The sequence below is a fragment of the Epinephelus lanceolatus genome, chromosome 15 (assembly GCF_041903045.1).
Source record: "Epinephelus lanceolatus isolate andai-2023 chromosome 15, ASM4190304v1, whole genome shotgun sequence".
In the NCBI taxonomy this organism is placed as follows: domain Eukaryota; kingdom Metazoa; phylum Chordata; class Actinopteri; order Perciformes; family Serranidae; genus Epinephelus; species Epinephelus lanceolatus.
In genome coordinates this window covers 21,990,378-22,011,470 of record NC_135748.1, presented here as the reverse complement: position 1 = coordinate 22,011,470, position 21,093 = coordinate 21,990,378, and the positions used below count along the sequence as shown (strand labels likewise).

At 41.8% G+C, this 21,093-nt stretch overlaps 1 protein-coding gene across 1 annotated transcript in view; it reads right to left on the bottom strand.

Moving 5' to 3' along the window:
• mnat1 (MNAT1 component of CDK activating kinase) overlaps positions 1–20,392 on the bottom strand; it is a 49,003-nt gene extending 28,611 nt beyond the window's left edge. Inside the window, exons 1-6 of the mRNA XM_033643489.2 lie at positions 20,187–20,392; positions 11,062–11,214; positions 10,603–10,676; positions 7,324–7,427; positions 6,965–7,105; positions 5,604–5,735 (exon numbers count right to left, since the gene is read on the bottom strand). Coding sequence (XP_033499380.1) covers positions 5,604–5,735; positions 6,965–7,105; positions 7,324–7,427; positions 10,603–10,676; positions 11,062–11,214; positions 20,187–20,275 — 693 coding nt within the window. The 5' untranslated portion in view covers positions 20,276–20,392. The remainder of the gene's footprint in view (positions 1–5,603; positions 5,736–6,964; positions 7,106–7,323; positions 7,428–10,602; positions 10,677–11,061; positions 11,215–20,186) is intronic.
• Positions 20,393–21,093: the final 701 nt, after the last annotated feature.

Below are 21,093 nucleotides of genomic sequence, written 5' to 3'. Positions count from 1 at the left end.
GAGCGAATAAACTAGGCTACCCAAAGTGTAGTTTTATCAGAAGATGGTGGTATAGGCTACGCTTACTGCATGACTGTAATCTGCCAGTAAAAAAAATATAAAAGTAGGGGTTGTGAACTGGAAACTAAACCAATCTACAAGGGAAATATAGTGAGAGGTCTTCAAGAATTTGTTGCAATTATCCGTCCATCCATCCATCCATCCATCCATCCATTTTCATCCACTTATCTGGGGCCGGGTCACGGGGGCAGCAGGCCGAGCGAAGCACCCCAGACGTCCCTCTCCCCAACAATGCTTTCCAGCTCCTCCTGGAGGACCCCAAGGTGTTCCCAGGCCAGATGAGAAATGTAATCCCTCCAGCATGTCCTCGGTCTACCCCTGGGCATCCTATCAGTGGGACGTGCCCAGAACACCTCTGACGGGAGGTGCCCAGGAGGCATCCTGATCAGATGCCCAAACCACCTCAACTGTCCCCTTTCAATGCGAAGGAGCAGCTCTATTCCGAGCTCCCTCACAATGTCCGAGCTCCTTACCCTATGGCTAAGGCTGAGCCCAGCCACCCCATGGAGGAAACTCATTTCGGCCACTTATAGCCGCGATCTCATTCTTTCGGTCACTACCCAGAGCTCATGACCATAGGTGAGGGTTGGGACGTAGATGGACCAGTGAATCGAAAGTTCACCTTCTTGCTCTTGTTGTTTCAATTAGGCAAATTTTAACTGTTCTTTTATGTCAACTAGTATTGGTTTTAGTAATTAATGACATCCAGAGACAAATACAAAATTTGTCATAATTGGAATATCCAGGAAGACGTCGGCAATGGAAACAGCTGATCAGTCATGTGACTTAAATGCTCACTATGTCAGAACTTATTCAGTGAAGGTGTTTGTTTCCACATCCCATTTATACCAAAAACTATCTCAAGCAAATGTCAAAACTATTTTGCACAACTGAGGAAGTTTTATCAAATCTGGCCGTTTCCATACAGCTTTCATAATGTGATAACATAAATGAAAAAAGGTGTTGACTATGTTTATGTTTTATGTTTTATTATGGATCCCCATTAGTCTTCACCAAGTGAAGACTATTCTTCCTGGGTTCCGGAAACTAAAACATGGCTATTGTCAAATTGCTTGTTTTAGCTGACCAACAGTAAAAACCCAAATTTTGCAATAATAAAAAAACAAAGTAAATGACTGCAACTTCACATCTGAGAAGCTAGAATTAGGGGTAGTTTTGCATTTTTGTTTGATAAATGACTTGAGTGACCAGTGTTGTGCACTGGGTGCTCATACTTTTGGCGAACAGTTAACTAAACACATCAGTTTGCAACTGTTTGATCTTGAAATTAAGCGCCGTTTACTCTCACTACAGTTAACGCCGCTTGTTTATGGCACCCAAGGATTTACACCACCCAGCATGCCGACACAATGCAATGCAAATCAGTCCATTACAGGTTCTAATGGGCCCGCCAGGTCTGAAAAAAACAAGTCAGAACATCGAGCATTGAGTCTTGGGAAATATCCTCAAGTGAACGATTACCACAAGATTTCATTTTAATTAAAAAAAGACTTGAACATTAACTAGTTGGGACCATGTACTAAGTTTAAATATTCAAACTGTGAACTATGAAGATAAACTAGTTCATTTTGAAGTACTTTACTGAACTCTGAGCTACCTCTTGTGAAGTGTGAGTGTACACAAAAGTGAAAGTGACAGAATATTAAAACGACTGCCTATTAATTTTCTGGCCAATGACATTTCAGCACTAATTGAAATTCCTGTCAGTGAAAAGAGGAGCATAAATCAGCTTAAATGTGTGTAAAGACATATCATGGAAATGTGGCCCAGCTTTAGAAATGTGTTTTTACATTTGCCTCCCCTAATTTCTGCTGAAGAAAAACTGAACCCTTGCTTGGAACAAGGGACCACAAGCTAGCAGATAAATGAATTCCAGCAATCTGCAGGAATCCACCGCTCTGTGCTGAAACCCCACCAAGTCAAACAGAAGTCATTCTTATGGACTCTGAAGTGAAGGGAAATCCAAACCCACACGTTCCCCTGACTCAAGACTCTCAGTCCAACACAGCAGATGCATGGTGAGAGCTCTGCTACACCAACAGGAGCTCAGGGACGGGAGGATGAAGAGAAATGGGAAGAACGAAGCGAGGAAAAACAGCCACGGATGAAGCCAAGAGCAACACGATCGTGCTGTTTCTCTCTCCATCAGCAAGTTTAACTTCATGCTGTATATCAAGGGGGTGAGAGTCAGAGTACCAAATCCTCCATTTGGATCAGTTCAATGCTTTTCCACTGGTGGTGGATGAACCAGTTGTGTCTTTGGGGTTTAATGGGTAAATTAATGTTTTTGTAAAGTCTCACCAATTATCACTGCATCTGAGAGTTTAACCAAAATCCTTTAAAGTGCTATACCAGTGGAAAACACAATAAATTGGGCAGGATAGGCAAACAGATGGGAACAGAAAGCATTGGGTTATACCTGAGTATGTCAAAACCTTGCTCAAGCTTGAGCCTAGGTGAGTACTAAGCAGATATCTCTCCCACGCATCACTGCACCGTGTAAAGACAACCATGCCTCATGAGGGTTGCTGGGGAGGGGGTGGGGGTGATGACACAGCCTATCTCATCACAGTAAAATGAAAATAAACGACTGAAAACCTGAGCAATAGCCAAATGGAAGGTCTCTCAAGACACGATGAGCACAAAGCTGCGAGCTCAGAGCGGCCAGAGCCACATGCTCTCTGTGTGGGTCCCACCGTTCGCCCACAGGAATGTGATGACATGACTGAAGGGGTGAGGGCCCTGTTCCCACACTGGAGAAGCACCAGACACGGAGGAACATCCTCCCTTTGAAGGTCTGGACCATTATCACCACTCCATTGTCAACAAGCACTCCACATGAAGTTTAAATTAGCACTGAACTAAATTCCCACCGAGACCTTCGTAACTGTTCAGATCCACTGTAGCACCAATGGACAGAGGTACACAACCATGTGACCTTAACCTGCGTGGGCTCATTGTAAATATAGTAGCCATTTGTTATTTATGGTACATATAGCTTCTCCAAGTTCTCATGTTTCACTGTGCATGCATGTTAAAGGGATAGTGCACCCAAAAATGAAAATTCAGCCATTATCTACTCACCCATATGCCGATGGAGGCCCTGGTGAAGTTTTAGTCCTCACATCCCTTGCGGAGATTGGCGGGGGGAGCGGCTAGCACACCTAATGGCAGACGGCGCCCCAGACTAACGTCCAAGAACACAAAATTGAATCCACAAAGTATCTCCATACTGCTCATCCGTAGTGATCCAAGTGTGCTGAAGCCCCGACATAAAAACTTGTTTCGAAAAACGTCATACGAACTCTGTTTTTAGCCTCACTGTAGCCTGTAGCTCTGACTGCTTCTCTGTGCTCTGCGCTCATGTGTGCGCGCCTGCGCGAAACCAGCGAAAGCATGAGCTTTGCTCACCCGTGTTTACATCACGTGACACGTGCACCGCAGGGAGAGACAACAGTAACCACAGTAGCTAAAAGATAATTTGCACTACGGTCTTTTAGCAAAGGACAGCCCAACATGTCTGAAGACTTTGAAATTGAGGAGGAACAGCATTTCTTTGTTGAGCCATATTTGTTTGAGTCCGAGTATACGGACGGAACTCAGGCTACTGGATGAAGCAGCCGCCGCAGCTCATGAGCCTCAACCAGCCGCAGAATACCGGAGTCGAGCACTGGAAACCTGGTGGTGTAGTTGTTTCAAATGCAAAGCAATGCCAACGGATGAGGAAAGCCTTTGCTGCTCAGACTGGGAATTGGCGATGCCTGCACAATCTGGACATCAGTACTGACGACACTGCTGCTCTTCAGAGATCACCGATCACCCTGAGCGCGCACACATGAGCGCAGAGCACAGAGAAGCAGTCAGAGCTACAGGCTACAGTGAGGCTAAAAACAGAGTTCATATGACGTTTTTCGAAACAACTTTTTATGTTGGGGCTTCATGACACTTGGATCACTACGGATGAGCAGTATGGAGATACTTTGTGGATTCAATTTTGTGTTCTTGGACGTTAGTCTGGGGCACCGTCTGCCATAAGGTGTGCTAGCCGCTCCCCCCGCCAATCTCCGCAAGGGATGTGAGGACTCTAAAACTTCACCAGGGCCTCCGTCGGCATATGGGTGAGTAGATAATGGCTGAATTTTCATTTTTGGGTGCACTATCCCTTTGAAGTTGTTTTCAGACCAACGTTACCCCTGAGTGAAACAACGTAGCTTCCTCATTCATTTTAATAAGCTGATGCAGTAGGGGTGCCAAAGCAGAGGGAGCTGGAGAAAAAAATCAGACCTGGCCCAACTTTTGTACATTCCTGGTAGATTACTTTTTGATTGCTGCCATGATAACTTTGCAGACTTGTTAAATGCTTACTCATACTACAAACCACTGTCCAGGGTTTTGGAATCAGATAAGCCTTCAAACTCATGGATGGATCTTTGGCCACATCCACACCAATATGTTTTTTGCTTTAAATGATTGTTTATTAACAAAAATGGAAAATGGAAAGCAGATTGTCTACTTTGCGGTTGGTTGCTTCATTACAGAAAATACTATGGAGATTGCGAAAAAATGAGACCAGCGATTTCTTTGCTTGGACAGACGACAAGGTTGAACCGTCACTGAAAGTAACATGAGTATAAGGTGGTCAAGGTGTCGGAAAGCAGATTGGGAGTCCTTAAGCATGGGCAGCACTGCCTGTATAAGCAGTGCATTGTGTTGCAGAACCTTAGAGCAGCCACACTGCCCGTGTGAGATATTGATAATAATACAGACGTTATCACCTTTCAGTGCAATTTCAATGTCTTTATCTGTCACGGAGATGAAAAAATAGAGATAATTCTTTTTAACTCAACCTTTCCTGTTTCCATTTCAAAATAAAAGCTCTCTGACAACGTTTGTCGACAAAATCCCTTCATTTGTTAAGAAAAGGATTTGTATTGTGAAATATTGTCATGACCATGTTGTTGATTATGCAGTGGCTTGCACTTCTCCATATGATATGAGTATCGGCTTTTAATTGTGGAAATACAGTGGTTACAGCAGCAGGCAGCTCTACAGCAGTGCTGTAGCAGCAACGCTGTCTGTGTGAACAGGGCAAGCATGTAAGCAGCAGCAATGCAGCAAGGTAGCCATCACACACTGCTCACACAGGTTATGTTGGGATGCCTGGGACTTATGAAGCAAATAAGGCTATATGTTACAGCAGTACTAGCTGGAAGCATCATGCCTTGTTGGTGGAAGCAATGACAGTGGGAAAGGAGTTCCCACACAAGAAGGATGAAATCACAGACGTTATGGAGACCTAGCTATAATGTTTTGGCTTGACACATCTTGACTGATAAGACTAAACATTGGTGTCTGCATCATCGTTTTCAAAAGACTCCATTTCCACCTGTCCAGACTAAGATGCAACCTGCAGTTTTCAAACTGTAAGTATTAGTATAACTATAACATATTAGTGTGTTACTTTGAATCTGTATGTATGGTCTGGGGTTAAAGAGCTAATAAACATAATGTGTTGCACTCACCATATTTATTCCAGTTGAAAATATACTGGTAGGTTTGACCGCCTGTTTCTGGTGCTCTATCTCAGTTTCTAGTTGGGCAGCTCGGACCTTGTGTTGGGCAAGCAAGATGGTGGCGGGAACGTGAGACTGCTCCTGGAGAAACAAATGAGATTTTATGACAATGTTAATCTTGGTGTGTGATACATGCAACAACGTGCTTCATCAGGAACTTTCCTGCTCAGAAAACAGCTGACACTTGTATATGTTGAGGCCTTCTCCCTTTGTAGCTGTTGTATGTTAAGATGAGATGAAAAAACAAACAGTACCCCACCCCCCCTCAGCATAGGGTGCTTTCAGGCTATCAGCCACATTATTGATGCAAGCCATATCAACAAAACTGTGGCACTGCAGGGGACGCTACTTCAAGTGCACTGCACCGCCTTCACCTCCATTAAATGCAAGGTCGGACATTTCAATTTCTCCAGTGGAGTGTTGCCAAGCACAGAGGTCTGAGAACACAAGCTTGGACACGTTCACTGAAAAGGTAGGACATTTTTGATGGGGTGGACAGCAGCAGCGGACAGTCTAGAGGTGTCTTAACATTTAACAATAAACCAAAAGCGATTTAATGGCTGCCAACACTAATAAGTCCTGGTTTGACTGCAAACATTTATCTTTCACTTATATTCGTTATACTAATTTTGGATAGGTGAAATTATTTGCTTCATTTGGATGACATCACATAGTTTACATGCATCTAATTTCACAAAAAAAAATGAAAGATAAAAGATTATAAATTGAAGAAAAAAATGTATCTGCAGAAAATGTAAAAATTGATGTTTACATTAGTTTATAATAATAATCAAAAAGTGTGTCACAAGTTCCCAGTGGTGTGTTTTGTTGATTAGTAAACCACTGTTTCAGCAAACAGAAACAAAGAATTTAAATGTATGTGTGAGAACAGTGAGCTCTCAGACCACAGGGACGTACAGATGTCACAGCTCAGGACGGCCCCCCAGGGGGGGTGGGAGCTGATCTCATCTGCCTACAGTCAACAGGCCCTGTGCCTTAAACAAACAAACACACAGCTTAGCCTGCTATCTGCGATGGTCCTTCAGCAGCCCGCTCTGCAGGAACAATCACTTCCAAAGCCGGCAGCTCAACACAATGGAGCCAGGAGGCTTTGGAATCACAGAATGAGAACAATGCGGCCTGCAGCACAATGACTGGTAATAATCTCTTAATGATCTCGCAGCCATGAACCCTCAGGCTGAGGGTGTGTGTATGTGTGTGTGTCAGACATTGAACATCTGTCATAACGTGGCTGCTCTTTGCTTCACTAGACTGTGAACATATGTACATGCAACATGTGTGTATCTCACCAGTTCATCCAGCAGAGCCTGCTTGTTCTTCCTCTTGACCTGTAGCTGCCTCTGCTCCTCCTGCAGCAACTCCAGTCTCCGCTGCTCATTGCCCTGCTGCTCCAGCAACAGCAGCTCCTCCAGTTCCTCCTGCTCTCGCGTCTGAGAACAGCGATATTGCAAAAACTTGTGTCACGTCTTTTACCACAAGGCTGAATTCCAAACAGCCGTAGCAATGCCAGATTGTACTTGACCCTACACTCTAACTTCTCTAAGGTGGGAATCAAGCAAAGACGTTTCCCTCTGGTATTTATTTTAGCACCTCATTATCATTATTAATGACGGTGTTATGCATGTGAGGGAAAGCACTCAGTACATACCAGTTTAACCTTATTCCTCTGGATGAGATCTTTGTTCTCCCTCTGGTACTGCTCCATCTGCAGCTTGGTGTTCTCCACATCAATGTTGTTTGTCAAGTTAAACACTACAAGAAGGAGACACAATCCAGCGTTAAGGGGACAGTAAACACTATCAGAAGTCCTTCTTGGATGGTCACAAAGCTTGGGAAACCCCCTACCCCCACATTTTTCCAACGTGGGATTGGAGGGACTGTGTCTGTCCATTTCTGTAACTTCCTGAAATCGACTATCTGATGTTAACACTCAGTTCATACCGTGATTGGCCCGCTGTGTGAAGGTGAGAAAGGAGCCAGGGTTAGAACTTCTCTCTCAGTGAACAACCGAGTTTAACACTATGATTGACCTTCAAGAAGAGACTGCTTTAAAATGTGTGCCATTATCCCCATTGTTAAATAATACCACTGTTCCCAAGCACTGCTCAAACCCACAATACTATTATTTTCAATTATAGTCTAGATCCAAAGACTTCCAGGGATAACAAATACATCCAGCTGAAATACTGGGAAAAAGTGTATAAAATGATCAAGATATGTACAATTTTCCATTTGATGGAGTGGTGCAGCCTTAAAAAATGACATCTGGTAATTCAATATTTCTCTCAGCATGAGACAGATACTGTGGATTTTCACCAACACACTGGAGTAAGTGGGTACAGAATGTATACTTGTGTGCTGCTGTCAAACTGTGGGGGAAAAATGTAACTTTAAGGCTGCTTAAAGGAACACTTGACCCGCAAAATGACCATTTGTATATCAACTACTCAGCGGGTGTTACCTTGAATTCATGAAGAAAAGCAAACATTCTCCATGAAATGAAGTAAAAAGGGAGACCACGTTTAACAACAGTACAATTATATCAAAACATCTGTTTACAAACTCTCACACAACTTGTACAGTGTATTCCAAGTCTGTTATCCAGTCGTATGCTCAGTACTTCCCAAACACATGCATTTTCATTAAAACTTCTGCCTATGAGTAACGCGCCCCGAGCGTGCCTGAGCATGCTACTTGGCTGCACGTGAAACTGTTTGTACTAAAGTGCTTTAAATTGAAATGTTTTTTATGAAAATACATGTGTTTGGGAAATAGTAAGTATGACTGGAACTTGGATGATACTGCATGGGTTGTGTGAGTTTGTAAACTGATATTCTGATATAGTTTAGCTGTTATTAAATGTGGTCACCGTTTATTTAATTTCATGGAGAATGTTTGCCTTTTTTGGACTCTTCATTCACTGTGGTAGGATACGAAAAAAAAAAAGTTTTCTTTACGAACTCAACGTCACTCACTGTGAGTAACTGATCACTGACCATCAGTATTCCTTTAAAGGGAAATTTAAGGAGAATTTTGAAGGTTTACAATGTTAAAAACAGAGTAGCTAGTCAAGTTAGAGTGTACACTTGATATCACTGGTGCACCTTCTAGCACCAAAACTATGACCTAGCATTCTGTTAAGGGCTAAATACCATCATTTTTATTGTTATTATAGGAACAAGATACCTGATTTCAGTGGTTCTCAAATGGTGTGCCGTGATGCCAATTGAGGTTTGCCGTGGGATTTTGTGATAACCACACATTATTATTGCAATATTCAACTTGGCCTATACAAAAAGTTATTAATGAATTTTTAACTGACTGTATCAGTATGATGTGCCTAGTAGGAGGCAAACTCTTGCTAAAAAATGTAATCTATTCAATTTAATTTAAAAAACCCTCACAGGGAACCTATTTGTCACAGTTCACATGTGGGAATTTTAAGTGTGTGACACATCAAAAGCCCCGATTGGCAGCCAGTGTGAGGGGTGATAACATTTAAAAGGAGAAAGCTGTGAGTGGGACAATGGATCGCTGTATTGTACTGAGCAAATTACAACAAAGCACCAGCGAAGACGACCTACCACCGAAAGAAAAGAAGATAGTATCAAGAAAGCTACCTGTCTTATTTTTTCTTATTTTTATTGTCTTGAGTCTATCGTCTATGAGTAATAACACATATTAAGCTATTGTGCAAAGATATAAACACAAGTGTGCCTTGAGATTTTGGCTTGCCCATTGGTGTGCCTTGGGCACAAAGAGTTTGAAAACCACTGCCTTATTTTTAGTGTCTCTCTGCCTGGCACTGCCCTCCCTGTCCTGCTCAGCCCAGAGATTGTGCACTGGGATGACATCACACACATTGAAAAATAGTTTAGCCAAACTGAGGGACAGTTTTGCAAAGATAAAATCTTCATGGTTTAAGAGTGTATAATTTAAAAGTGCCGTAGGCGATTTTTTTTGTTGCAGCAGCACGGTTGGCCACTGGGACAAAGTAGCAGTGAGGCTGATTTGCCGTTACCTTGCGCAGGAGCTGGATATCATGAGATATCAAAAGATCACACAAAAATCTATCGTCTCAGGCTTCAAGCAATGCATTTGTGTCCGAACCGCAGTGGTTTTGACCAATGAGCGTCCTGTGAGGAGGTAGTCTGAGTGGGCGGAAGTTCGCTGCATAGATCAGCCTCTCATTGGGCGGAACGAGCCACCCGCTGAAGTCCCGCCCTACCACCTCCGGTTGTGTAGCAGTTTTCAACCGTTTTCAACACATTCTTTACTAACTTTTGCGGTGTTTGATCTTGCGGGGATATAGCCATTTTTCTGCCATAGTTCGCGTCCTGTAGGCGATATTTTTGTGGCCGTGTTACACCAAAACCTGTTTCCCCCCGGCAATATTTTTGCAAGCGCACCGTTGCTGTGGCACCGCCAAGAACGATTGTGATTGGTTGAAAGAAATACAAGCAGCCGGGGCGTTTTTTTCTCCAATCTCCAACGTAGAAAGGCAACTGTTCATACAAAACAGCAATGGCAGCCCCCACAGAGATTAGCATAGATGCTGCAATAGCATCAGTTGTATCAGAACGGGACAGTGTTTATTTATTGAAAGAAAAATGAAGAAGGGCACTGGAGACTTACATATATGTATATAAAAAATAGCTGTTTTTGTTTTTCTTCTGGCAGGCTTCGGCTTCAGTGATAGACGCTGATAGACAGGTGGTTCATCCAATCAACTGCCAAGTATTTCTTGAAAGTGCTTGCCCTTTTCAAAACAGTTTACACTGACGGCCTCTCATATGGTTCTGTGTTACAAACTATCTGGAGCTTCAGGTTAGACTAGTTGTATTATGTCCAGCTCTCTTAATACATCCATGCTAAAAGTCCATGGTGGGTTGCCAGTCAAGACATGATAGCATTAAGCGGGTCCTACCTATTTCCTCTACATGCTCCAGGTAGTCGTTATATTCTCTCAGGCTGGGGAAGTCAAAATCTCGCTTATTGTATCTGCAGAGGAAGAAGAGAACTGATGAGACAAATAGTAAAACCTGATGAAAGCAAATATGCACAGACATTAATAGCCTCCATTAAATCAACCATTTTAAAATACCATGTCTGCATACTGCCTAATAGACGCACATTAGATGTCAATTAAGGGGCTATTAAAGAACAGATGAGAGGGAGAGAGGGAAGGCAGGGAGGAGCTGAGAAGTAAAAACCTGGCAGGGAAAGAGCCTTCCCGTTTGAGCCCCCCCCCGGGGAGACTCTTTGTCTACAAAACAAACAGTGTAATGAGAAAGACAAAGGTAGCTTAAGAAGTGGGAGGAGGCATGAGATGACACATAAACACGCAGAGCCGCACCCCTCACCCTCTGGTCCCCCCCTCACTTACATCTTCAGCACCTTCTTGCGAATCTCCACCTCCTTATCTACGGTCGGGTCTTCGAAGAGCTGCACGCGGAAGTTGCTCTTCCTCAGGGGCGTGTCGCACTGCACACAGTTACCCGAGCCACGCACAAACAGCATCTCCACACAGTTCTCGCATCTGTGGGGGCAACAAAACAAAAAACATACCGTCAAGCTGAGTTGCATGTTTCCAGAGAAGGTGACCCTCCCAGGAAGGCCTGAGGGTCAGCTGTTGAGCGTGTGTGGCTGTATGTAGCTGCTGAAATACAATTTTCCTCACAGTAAAGCAAGTCTGTGTTTTTTCTTTTCATGTCTGTAAGTTATCATCTGGCGCAGTGGGTGATAATGGGGCATATGAATATTTCCTCTGAGTGCTCAAAGATGGCTGGGATTATGATTGGAATGTCGATTAGGCTGCCTCCTACTCTCAGACAAGAGGAAATTAGTCTGACACCCCATCGGTGGTGTGTCTGTCTGCACTGGAAAAACATTTGCTTTATTGTTATTTCAACAGACCTCAGTCATGCCACGTTGCATAATATGATAAAATCCAGCTCTGTAATTCACAGCGTAGTCTATCATTATAAGAATGGACTACGTCTTACGTAATTCGGGGCAAAGACATACAGATGGGCAGTGTTTTGTGTATTCCTTACTTCAACTTGACATTTGTGCTCAAGGTTTTCATTTATCTGAAAATGTAACTTTAATATCTAAAAAAGCATCAGTATGTCCACATGCAATTCCAACATTTTTCCCTTGTCTGCAAGAATATGCCGTTATTATTCCTGACACAGTGCCTACACGAAAGGAAGCTGCATTATGGAGACGTTTAAGCCACATTTTCAAATACCGTGGAAATCTAGGCAGTTATTGATCAAAGTATCTCCTGTAAATCTTCTTAATGGATACGATCACTGTCCAAGACAAAATATGTAGCAGTACAACACAGTCATGATGAGTTTTTCAGGCGGCCTTTGGTTTCTCGTATAGTTCTCTTCAGTAAAGAGCGTGTCTCTCCACCTGACTAATGCTGAACAAAACAGCAGAAATAAAATGAGAGTAGAACTAACATTTCCATTCAAATCAGCATATCGGGATGGTCAGACTGGCGGCCATTTTTATGTGTACTGTTGCCATTGCAACCATTGTACTTCTGTGTAAAGGCAGGAGAGTAGTGACGTTACATTTTCTAATATGCAGTGTTATTTCCCTGTTTCTTTTGTTGCCCTTAATTTCATGTTTGTTGAAACATGATGTACCTGAGCTGTCTCTGAAGATCGATGAGACCCGCCGCACAGCTGGCAGCTGTGAGGCATTGAGACATTGTGGGGATAAACAGCGTGTAGACCCGGCATATCTTTTACATCTAACATGAAGAATTGAGGATTTATTATGACCAAATCGTAGTTGGTGATTGCTGGAGCATTGGACTAACTCACCTGACAACTAACAAGACTAACATGGACCGTTTTGGTGGATGTTGTTTCTGGTGAGTTTGAATGAAGTGTATTTTACGGTGAGTTAACAAGGAAGTTAAGCTCAAGTTAGTCTTAGTTCAGAGAAAGAGAGAAACTTGGATTGGTGTGCAGTGGTATTTTTCTGCTTAATAAGAAAAATAAGGGTAAGAATAGGTCAAGACAGTGTTCTCGAACATGTGAGTGACGCACTTTACGGCCACGCTGACCTGTGTTGTCATCATAACAACAATAGGCATTTCTTTTGTACCACTCATATGACAACGGCAAACAGTAAAATGTCCTTTGTACTCATTTCATTATTGTGCCAGAAACACACTTCAGATAGTGTTGGGGAATTTTGGGTAAAGCCCACGTTCAAACAGGAAGGTTTACTTCATGCGCTATGACGACATGACTCCATGGCAACTGCCAGACCTACCTGAGGGCACAATCCTGAGCTTAGCCATCAATCACACCTCTATGCAGGTAAGCGTTTACCCATTAGTCACACTCGAGTGAGGAGTGGACACTGAAGACAATGGGAATGTTCCTAAATCTCCCCTGATGGGGTGGAGGGCCTGGATAAACGTTTGCACAGTACGCTCTTTTAATTAAGTCTCTGCGGAGCTTTATTTCCATAGGAATTCACCTTCCTGCTTGTGACCACCTTCACAAAAATGAACAACATCTGGTTTCCAAATGTCACTATCTGCTTTAGAGTGCTGTCAGTTTTCATAATAAAATATAGCAAAGTTGATGGGAAAAAGACAGATTTTTCACCATACGTCATTGATGGTATGGTTGAGTCATTTCTTTCCAAAGGCTTGAGACACTGGTGCCTAGTCAAAAACTCTCTGGGGACGGAGCATTTTAGAACGATTATGACAGACATTTCACTTCATCAGCAGGATTCAAAAAAAAAAAAAAGGCAGTTAAAGGAAAAACTGCAGAGCCATGGAGTTTGGCTGTTTATGTTTAGCGTCTCAGATATGGGTCAAACAAGCCCAACCTGCCAAGTGTGACACCAAGCTTTCACAGCCATTCAGCAACAACATGTAACTTGCACTGCATTGGGAACTATCTTACAAGCTTGCCAGTTTAGCTTGGCTTTGATGAAGCCACAAAATAAAAATGAAAGCTCAATGACAGACAGAAACATCTGCGCTGTCCAGTTGGTGCTTTGGAGCATGAGGAGACCCCTGCTCAAGTGCACCCTGGAAGAGGCAGATGTTCACTGTGGCCCCAGGCTACAGGAGATGTATAGGCCTGGCCATATGGAGGTAGATGGAGGGATTCTGCGTGTTTCCACAGGCCCACAAAGAGCCCATTCATCAACATGGGGCGAGGAGTGGGGCGTAGCTTGCCCCCTGCCCCATAAATGGACCACACAACAGAACTCTCCAAAGGGGAAATCCTGTGTAACTCTAGAGCAAAGAGGTGTATGTCTAAGTGGGAGGGAGGAGATTTAAGGGTCAATTTGCCATGTTTCTTCTAAAATGTGTCTTGTCCAAGTGACAGCTCTCGGATTGTGTGCCTGTTGCAATTTGTAATCAAAAGAGGGACTCAGAAATCTCCTGCCAAGGCTACGCTGTATTGCTTGGCATACTGAACAGACATTTAAGGGAGCCGACAGATCTCTAGCAGCTTGCCATCTCTGTGTCCCAGGGCTGTTGTCGCTGACTGAGTACTCCTGACTCCTCCCTCTCTCACCTGTCCTGCTCAGAGCTCCAGGCTCCTATCTCTTCCATCTGCAGCTGTCAGCAGGTCAAAGAAGGGGGGTGGTAAGAGGAGGGTAAACAGGGTCCTGGCTCAGCAAAGAGGCCTCCCCACTTCCCCACCACCCCTTGGTGACATTGCCTGCATCTTTGCCTCCTCTATATGCAAGAAAGAGCATAACAAAACAGCACTATAAACACACAGGAGCTTCTGCTGTAACTCTCATGATCTTCACAGGGCAACGACTGAGTTCAGACAGAGGAGCTGGCTTTGTGTCAAATTTAAACCTGCTATGACGTGCTGTCCTGCCCTGTGACCTACAATACCTGCAGCAGCATGGTCAAAAAATGCTGAGGCCCAGGAGTATGATTGCTTACACAGGACGCTAGCATAGGCATGTGTGATCTTAAAAAAATAAAGCTTAGATTTGGTGTACTTCATAGAAAAGCAAAATGGGCAGAGACACAGGTTTCATAAGTATTTCTCCCACAGTTAATTTAAACAGAATAGTTTATATAAATAATAATTTCATTGTTCCTTTAATTAATAACTCTGATCTGAAAAATGTAACACTGCTGTCAGATAATGTACCGTGAGAACCACAAGTTAGTGGAAGAGAAGCTGTGGTAGGGCCGATATTCAGCTCTCTGTAAGCAGCAAAGGTAACAAAATTTTAGGCTTGTTAATAGAGTGCTGCAGGGATGACTTTTTTTTTGTAGTCCGACCCAGAAGTTAGCATCACCCTGATTCCATAGACAAAAAGCCAATGGGATTTTTCCATTGGATTTGGATTACTGCAGAAAATAAGATCAGTGGCAAACAAGTTAATGATACCTACATGTTTTGTCTAGCTAGATAACTTTCACAAATGAACACCACTTTTATGATTTTTGAACTGCGTTTTTAAGCTTCAAAATTCCCAAGTGGGGCATGACGTGTTTTATATCGTAGAACAAAGCGTGAAAATCTCTTCAGCTTGTGTTAACAACAGACCTCATTTCATCAAACCAAAAACTCATTAAACAACCCATTGACTTCAAGACAGGGGAACCAGAAGTGCAAACTTGCTAACTCATTTCCAGGTTTTAGGACTCATTCCTGCACCACTTTTCTGGTTGTCTTTTACAGCAATGCCCTCGGGAACATACCCCTGACTTCTCTCTTAAAAACATAGGTAAATGTTTTAGGAAATATGCTTATTGGCATTTTTGAAGAGGAGAAGATCTGTATCAGTTTCGTTTCTGTCTGTTAAATATAAAGCTACAGCCAGGAGGCAGTTAGCTTAGCTTAGCTTAAAGACTGTAAAGAGGGGAAACAGCTAGCCAAGGTTAAACGCTCTGCCTCCTAACATCTTTTTTTTTAATCCGTGTAGCAACTGAAATGACAAACCGACATTTTACAGGTAGTTAGAGGTGCTGTCAATCTATTCTGTTAATTTTTTAGGTGCACAGTTGGTTGTACTGATCACTCAGCCAAAGGTATTTTATGCCTGTCCATGTGTTGGAGGTATCTATGGCAAAAATGAATAAAGCTTTTATTTTATTTATTTATTTATTTTTTTGTAATACCAATATACATTTCATATTTCGTTACATAAGTTAAATTCCAGTCGTGCTGGTCAAGCATTTGATAACAACAGCAACAGAAAACCAATTTACAGCAGTACAAAAGTAAAGTTATACATCTACTGATACAATGCTCCCTTTCTCATGTCCCAAGTTTTCTCCAAATACTTTGCCAGTCCAAATATTTCTTTTTCAAACAGCCAAGTCAGTCGTTGTGAATCATCCGCATTTATCCAATCTACCTTAATCTTTGTATTATTAAACAACTCCTTGCGGATCTTCCAATAAAAAGGAAAGTACAAGACAAAATGATACTCATTTTCTACTTCTTTAAGGTCACACATTGGGCAGATTCGACTGTCTTCTTCCAACCCTACATACTTCCCGGTTTCAATATGAAGTGGCAAAATGCCTGTTCTAATCTGTGCACAGAGTGATCTTTGTTTCTTTGACAGGTTTTACAGAACATAGTTTTCAGTGAAGTACTCATATTTTATTTCATGGTAGGTACGTAGCTTTGGTTTACTCCAAATCTCATCTGCCCACTGTTGTTGAACCTCATAAAGCAGCCTTTCCTTTAAAGTTACAATGTCAATTTTCTCTGTTCTGAGGAATACTTGTTCATATCCACATTTACAAAACAAATCACACATGTCCATTAACCAAGGTCCATTCCGTTGTATATCCCTTTTACTTCTGAAACTCTGGACGCCTGAAATAAACATTTTTCACTTTATACTGTATATCACCCAGAGGATACAACAACAAGGTACAGGAGCTTCTACTTAATAAGCTGTGTCTATTCTGTCAACCTCACTGTAGAGGGTGGACCCCTCTATTCACCACTGTGTGCCTGAGCCCCTATCGTTTATGTCTGTCTGCGCCCAGTGTCAAATGCCAAAGGACATGGGTCTGGTGTCATTGTCCAAAGGTAATAAATAACACACATCAAATGCCCCCGGTGACAGGGATACAAAATGTGCTGTGGTGGGGTTTAAATTTAGATGCATGCTGGAGGTTGAGAAGCTACTGCATTGCAACGCCTGGTCAGCCCAGACTGGAATGGCCTCTTAAACCAGGCCAAAGTAGAAAGGGGATGACGGTTATTTAAATGAATGAACAAGTGCAAAGGGTCCAATTAAGGCTGCAGCTGATTACACTCAGCATTGATTGTTGTTTTGATTATTTTTCCAAAAAATTGATTTAATCATTTAGCCCATGTTCTCGAAATACAGAAAATCATAATCATAGCAGGTTCCCAGAACCCAAGGTGACATCTTCAAATCGCTGGTTTTGTCGAGGCCAGTCTAAAACTCAAAGGTATCATCTTTCAGTTATTAACAGAGAACATTTGGGCTGGATCCAGTGACTGCATTTTTACTTGGTATATGAAAATTAATAGATGATCAAAAGTGTTGTCAATTAAAGTGGAAACATTTAACTTTTCAACTTTTCCCGCCCAGCAATTCCAAATGGTATTATTGTTGGTGCCGCTTTCACAGAGACAACTGGATCACTTTCCTGTTTCCTCAAAGCCTAGCAACTACCAGTTTATCAGGGATGGTAATGGCAAAGAACTTAAACTGATACTGTTTGTTAACTGGGGATAGGTACAAATAGCAACCATAGAAAACAAAAGTGCTATCCTTGCGCAATGGTTGATGCAGTTCCTTCATACCACAAATCGAGCCTTCATTTTCCTGGGGGATTGTACCCGGTGGCAGACAGAATTGCATAGTGAAAGTGAGGCTTATGGAACCAATCTAAACACTGATGATGTCATTATTCTGTAGGCATTACACTGTGCTATCAACATTTACTTCATTGTAATAAGTTACAGCAAAGAAATTCTATTTCAATTTGAATTTTCTTTCAACTATTCAACTAATAGCTTCAGCACAAAGTTCGACATCAACAAACAAGACCTTAAATCAAACACTGCAAATGGATTGGATGACCGCCATTCACATTCATCAGACTGTTTAAGGTTGTTTTGTCACACTTTTCTTAAGAGGTGGTAACAAAACACAACAAGAATCTAAAGGACAAATTCCGCTCTGTGATTTTTCTGCCTACATGAACAATTATAAATGGAGGTACATCACTCTGCAGAGTTAGGCAGAAACCAAGGATTGCACTTGGTACTGTATGTGTATGTACCCATTTGCCCGTCTAATTTGATTTTTTCATATTTCCCTTTCTTTCTTACTCACTTTTCTGCATAGAGTTGTTGATTACACCAAAATGGGAAACCAGTAACTGTGAAATTGAAACACGTTGCTCATGCTACAGTACAGACCTCCATATCTATCAACTCTTGAGGAAACCCAGTTGCAAAACAAAAAGCCAAATCACATCAGTGATGAAAATACTAATACAGTTTGAGAGTACAGCAGTTTTCCAAGTGCTGCATTAATTCACCGTTGCACTCACTCCGAGGAACAAATCCAAGGTGACCTGGGCTAGGACATCTCGCTCCAAATTGCTTCATTGCAGAATCATTTTAATTTTCTGTGTGTAGCCCCGCATCCAGACAGAGGCGGTGAGTTATGAGCTCGCTGACCTGATGACAAAGCACGGCCACTTCCTGATGGTACGGTCAATAAACAGACAGGGTCGAAAAGATGCTCTCATCAGGCTACCACCCTCACTGCATGATAGAGAATGTGTCCTCTTCATTTAAATGACCAGGTTTTTAAACAGTTGACAAGGTTAAATATTGGAAACTGCACAGCAAACAAGTTTTACCGGGTATTGATACAAGGGTGACGCACTACCAGAATTGTAGTGTGACCATAAAGAGCATTAGTGTGAATTAATGGCAGAACAATTTGTTTAATGAGCAATAAAATTTAATGACTACACTTGCAATTAATTGTTTGAGTCACTTTTTAATATAAAATATCATATACTGGATGGAGAGAAAAGCAACTTGCTTACATTTTTTCTGTCATTGCAAGTTAAATTCACTTAGAATTTAACCTAATTTAATTTTTCAATGAAATCTAATGATATCTAAGCCTCTAGAAACTTGTGATGTGGGCTGGAATTAATGTGAATTATGTCAATTAGTTATTTGGTCTATAAAATGTCACAAAATGGTAAAAAATGTCCATCAGTGTTTACCAAAGCCCAAGTGACATTCTCAAATGTCTTGTTTTGTCCACAACCCAAAGATATTCTGCTTAATGTCACAAGGGAGTGAAGAAACCAAAAGATATTTATATTTTATAAGCTGAAATGAGATTAATTCTGACTTTTTTTTCTTAGAAATTTCTCAGAGTGATTTATACAATCATCAAATTGTTTGGCAAATTATTAAATAGTTGACAGCTAGGCTAATCGAATAGGTGTTGCAGCTCTATTGTGATGGACATTTTGCTGTATGTTTTCATCTGTTTTATGCAAAATCACAAATCCTAGCAGACTTATAAGTAGAACAGCTATAATGGACCCATCACAGGGGTTTAATAAATAAAAAGAAATGGCTTTGCTTAGGTCTGGGACTGATTTCTGTCTCTTCTTTGCAACTATAGGACAGTCTATAAGAGCCAGCTTTACAGACATGTTAGCACACAAAAAAACATATATTAGTGGTGCTGAGATTGTGCATTGCAGTGCTAGTATAGATTGGATTGTATTTTCTCCTTCTTGCTGCCCCATTTAACCACCCCTGCATAATTTAGTGCTCATGTGGTTAAAGCCTAAGCACATACACTAAGTTTACTCCTCATCTACTGTCACTCTTCTCTCTGCCATCATAAAGTTTTTGTACTTTCCGTTAATTGTCATATATTCCAAAGGACACTCAAGTCAAGTGAAAAGAGGCATCATTTCTTATATCAGCTTTTAAAGAGAAGTACAAATAGGCAGTGCAGGTCAGGTGCAGTGTTATTAACAGCTAACTGTCCGCCATGTTTATTTACACTGTCTATCAAGATTGACAGTTGTCATGCTGCATGTCACTGACCCACATATTAACTGTGTGAACTCCCCTACTGATGCTACCTTTAGCCTTTTAAAGATAAAGTCAATACTTAACAGTACTAATATTATATTATAAATAAGAATGTTGAGTTTATAACCGACAGAAAGTCATTTTTTCCACCTTTATATCTGTCACTTTATCAGAGAGCAGAACCAACGGCTGCTGTTAGCTAAATGCTAATAGCTAGCTTCTACGTGTATTATATGTTAACGGTCAACGAAGATACAAGAGAGGATATCAAGCGTAACACAAGAGGGAGTGGGTTTAAACAAGACTTAACCGCCTGTTTTAATGGTTTCTTGTGTTAGTAAGTGTTCACAAACTGTGGTGAAGTTAGCTTCCCTGTGCTGCCTGTCTGTCAGATGTAAATAACGTTACTCACAGTGTGTGACCACAGACATTCACCATCAGCTTCAGCGACGGATTCCTGTACTTGGTTGTTTTGCATCTCGGACACCCCTGATCGTCCATTTCTGTCTGTGCAACACAAAATAATAAGTAAAAAACAAGCTTGAGGAAGAATGTCAACAACTAGCAGCTCTCCTGTCACTTTCCCGGCGGTGAACCGCTGTGTCACACAGAATGCGGTCCGATGGGAAACGCCATTAGTAAGAGAGGTTCCTATTTAATGATGACTTCGACAGCAGTGGTGGTCACACTGAGGTGCAGGAACACCCAGGGGTCCCTGGAGAGTCCCAGAGGGGTGTGAGGTAAAAAGCTGAGTGGTTTATTTTCATTCAAAGATTGCATTTAGAGAGAATATATGAAATGGCTGCTATGATTATAGGCTTCACTGTCTCCACTGTGCAGGACCCTATAGATTGCTCCCATATATTCCATGATCTAATGTAAGCCTGGACTGGGACATAATTAAAACCAAAAACCTCTCCAGATGTTACTCCCCAGGGCTTTTTGACATCATGTAGTTTCTGGTTGAATGTGTAACCGTTTGGGGAAATAACTCACCAAGGGCCAAGTGATTTATTATCTTAAATAAACAATGTCTGATAAAGAAAGAAACATGAATATTAAAATATTATAGTGCTAAAAGAGTTATACCAATAGTTTAGTCTACATTTAAATCACTAAAACCCCAGGCATGTGAGTCATATTGATTTATTGACTGCAGACTATAAATGTCAGATACTCAAGTTAGGCTCCAGTGCCACATTTGACTGGCAATTAAGCAAAAATGACCTATTTTTCAGCAAGTTTTGACTGAGACCAAATGCTGTATGACTAATATATGCTCGAGTGAGGCTTTCAGTGGTGTTAAAAACATGTTAAAT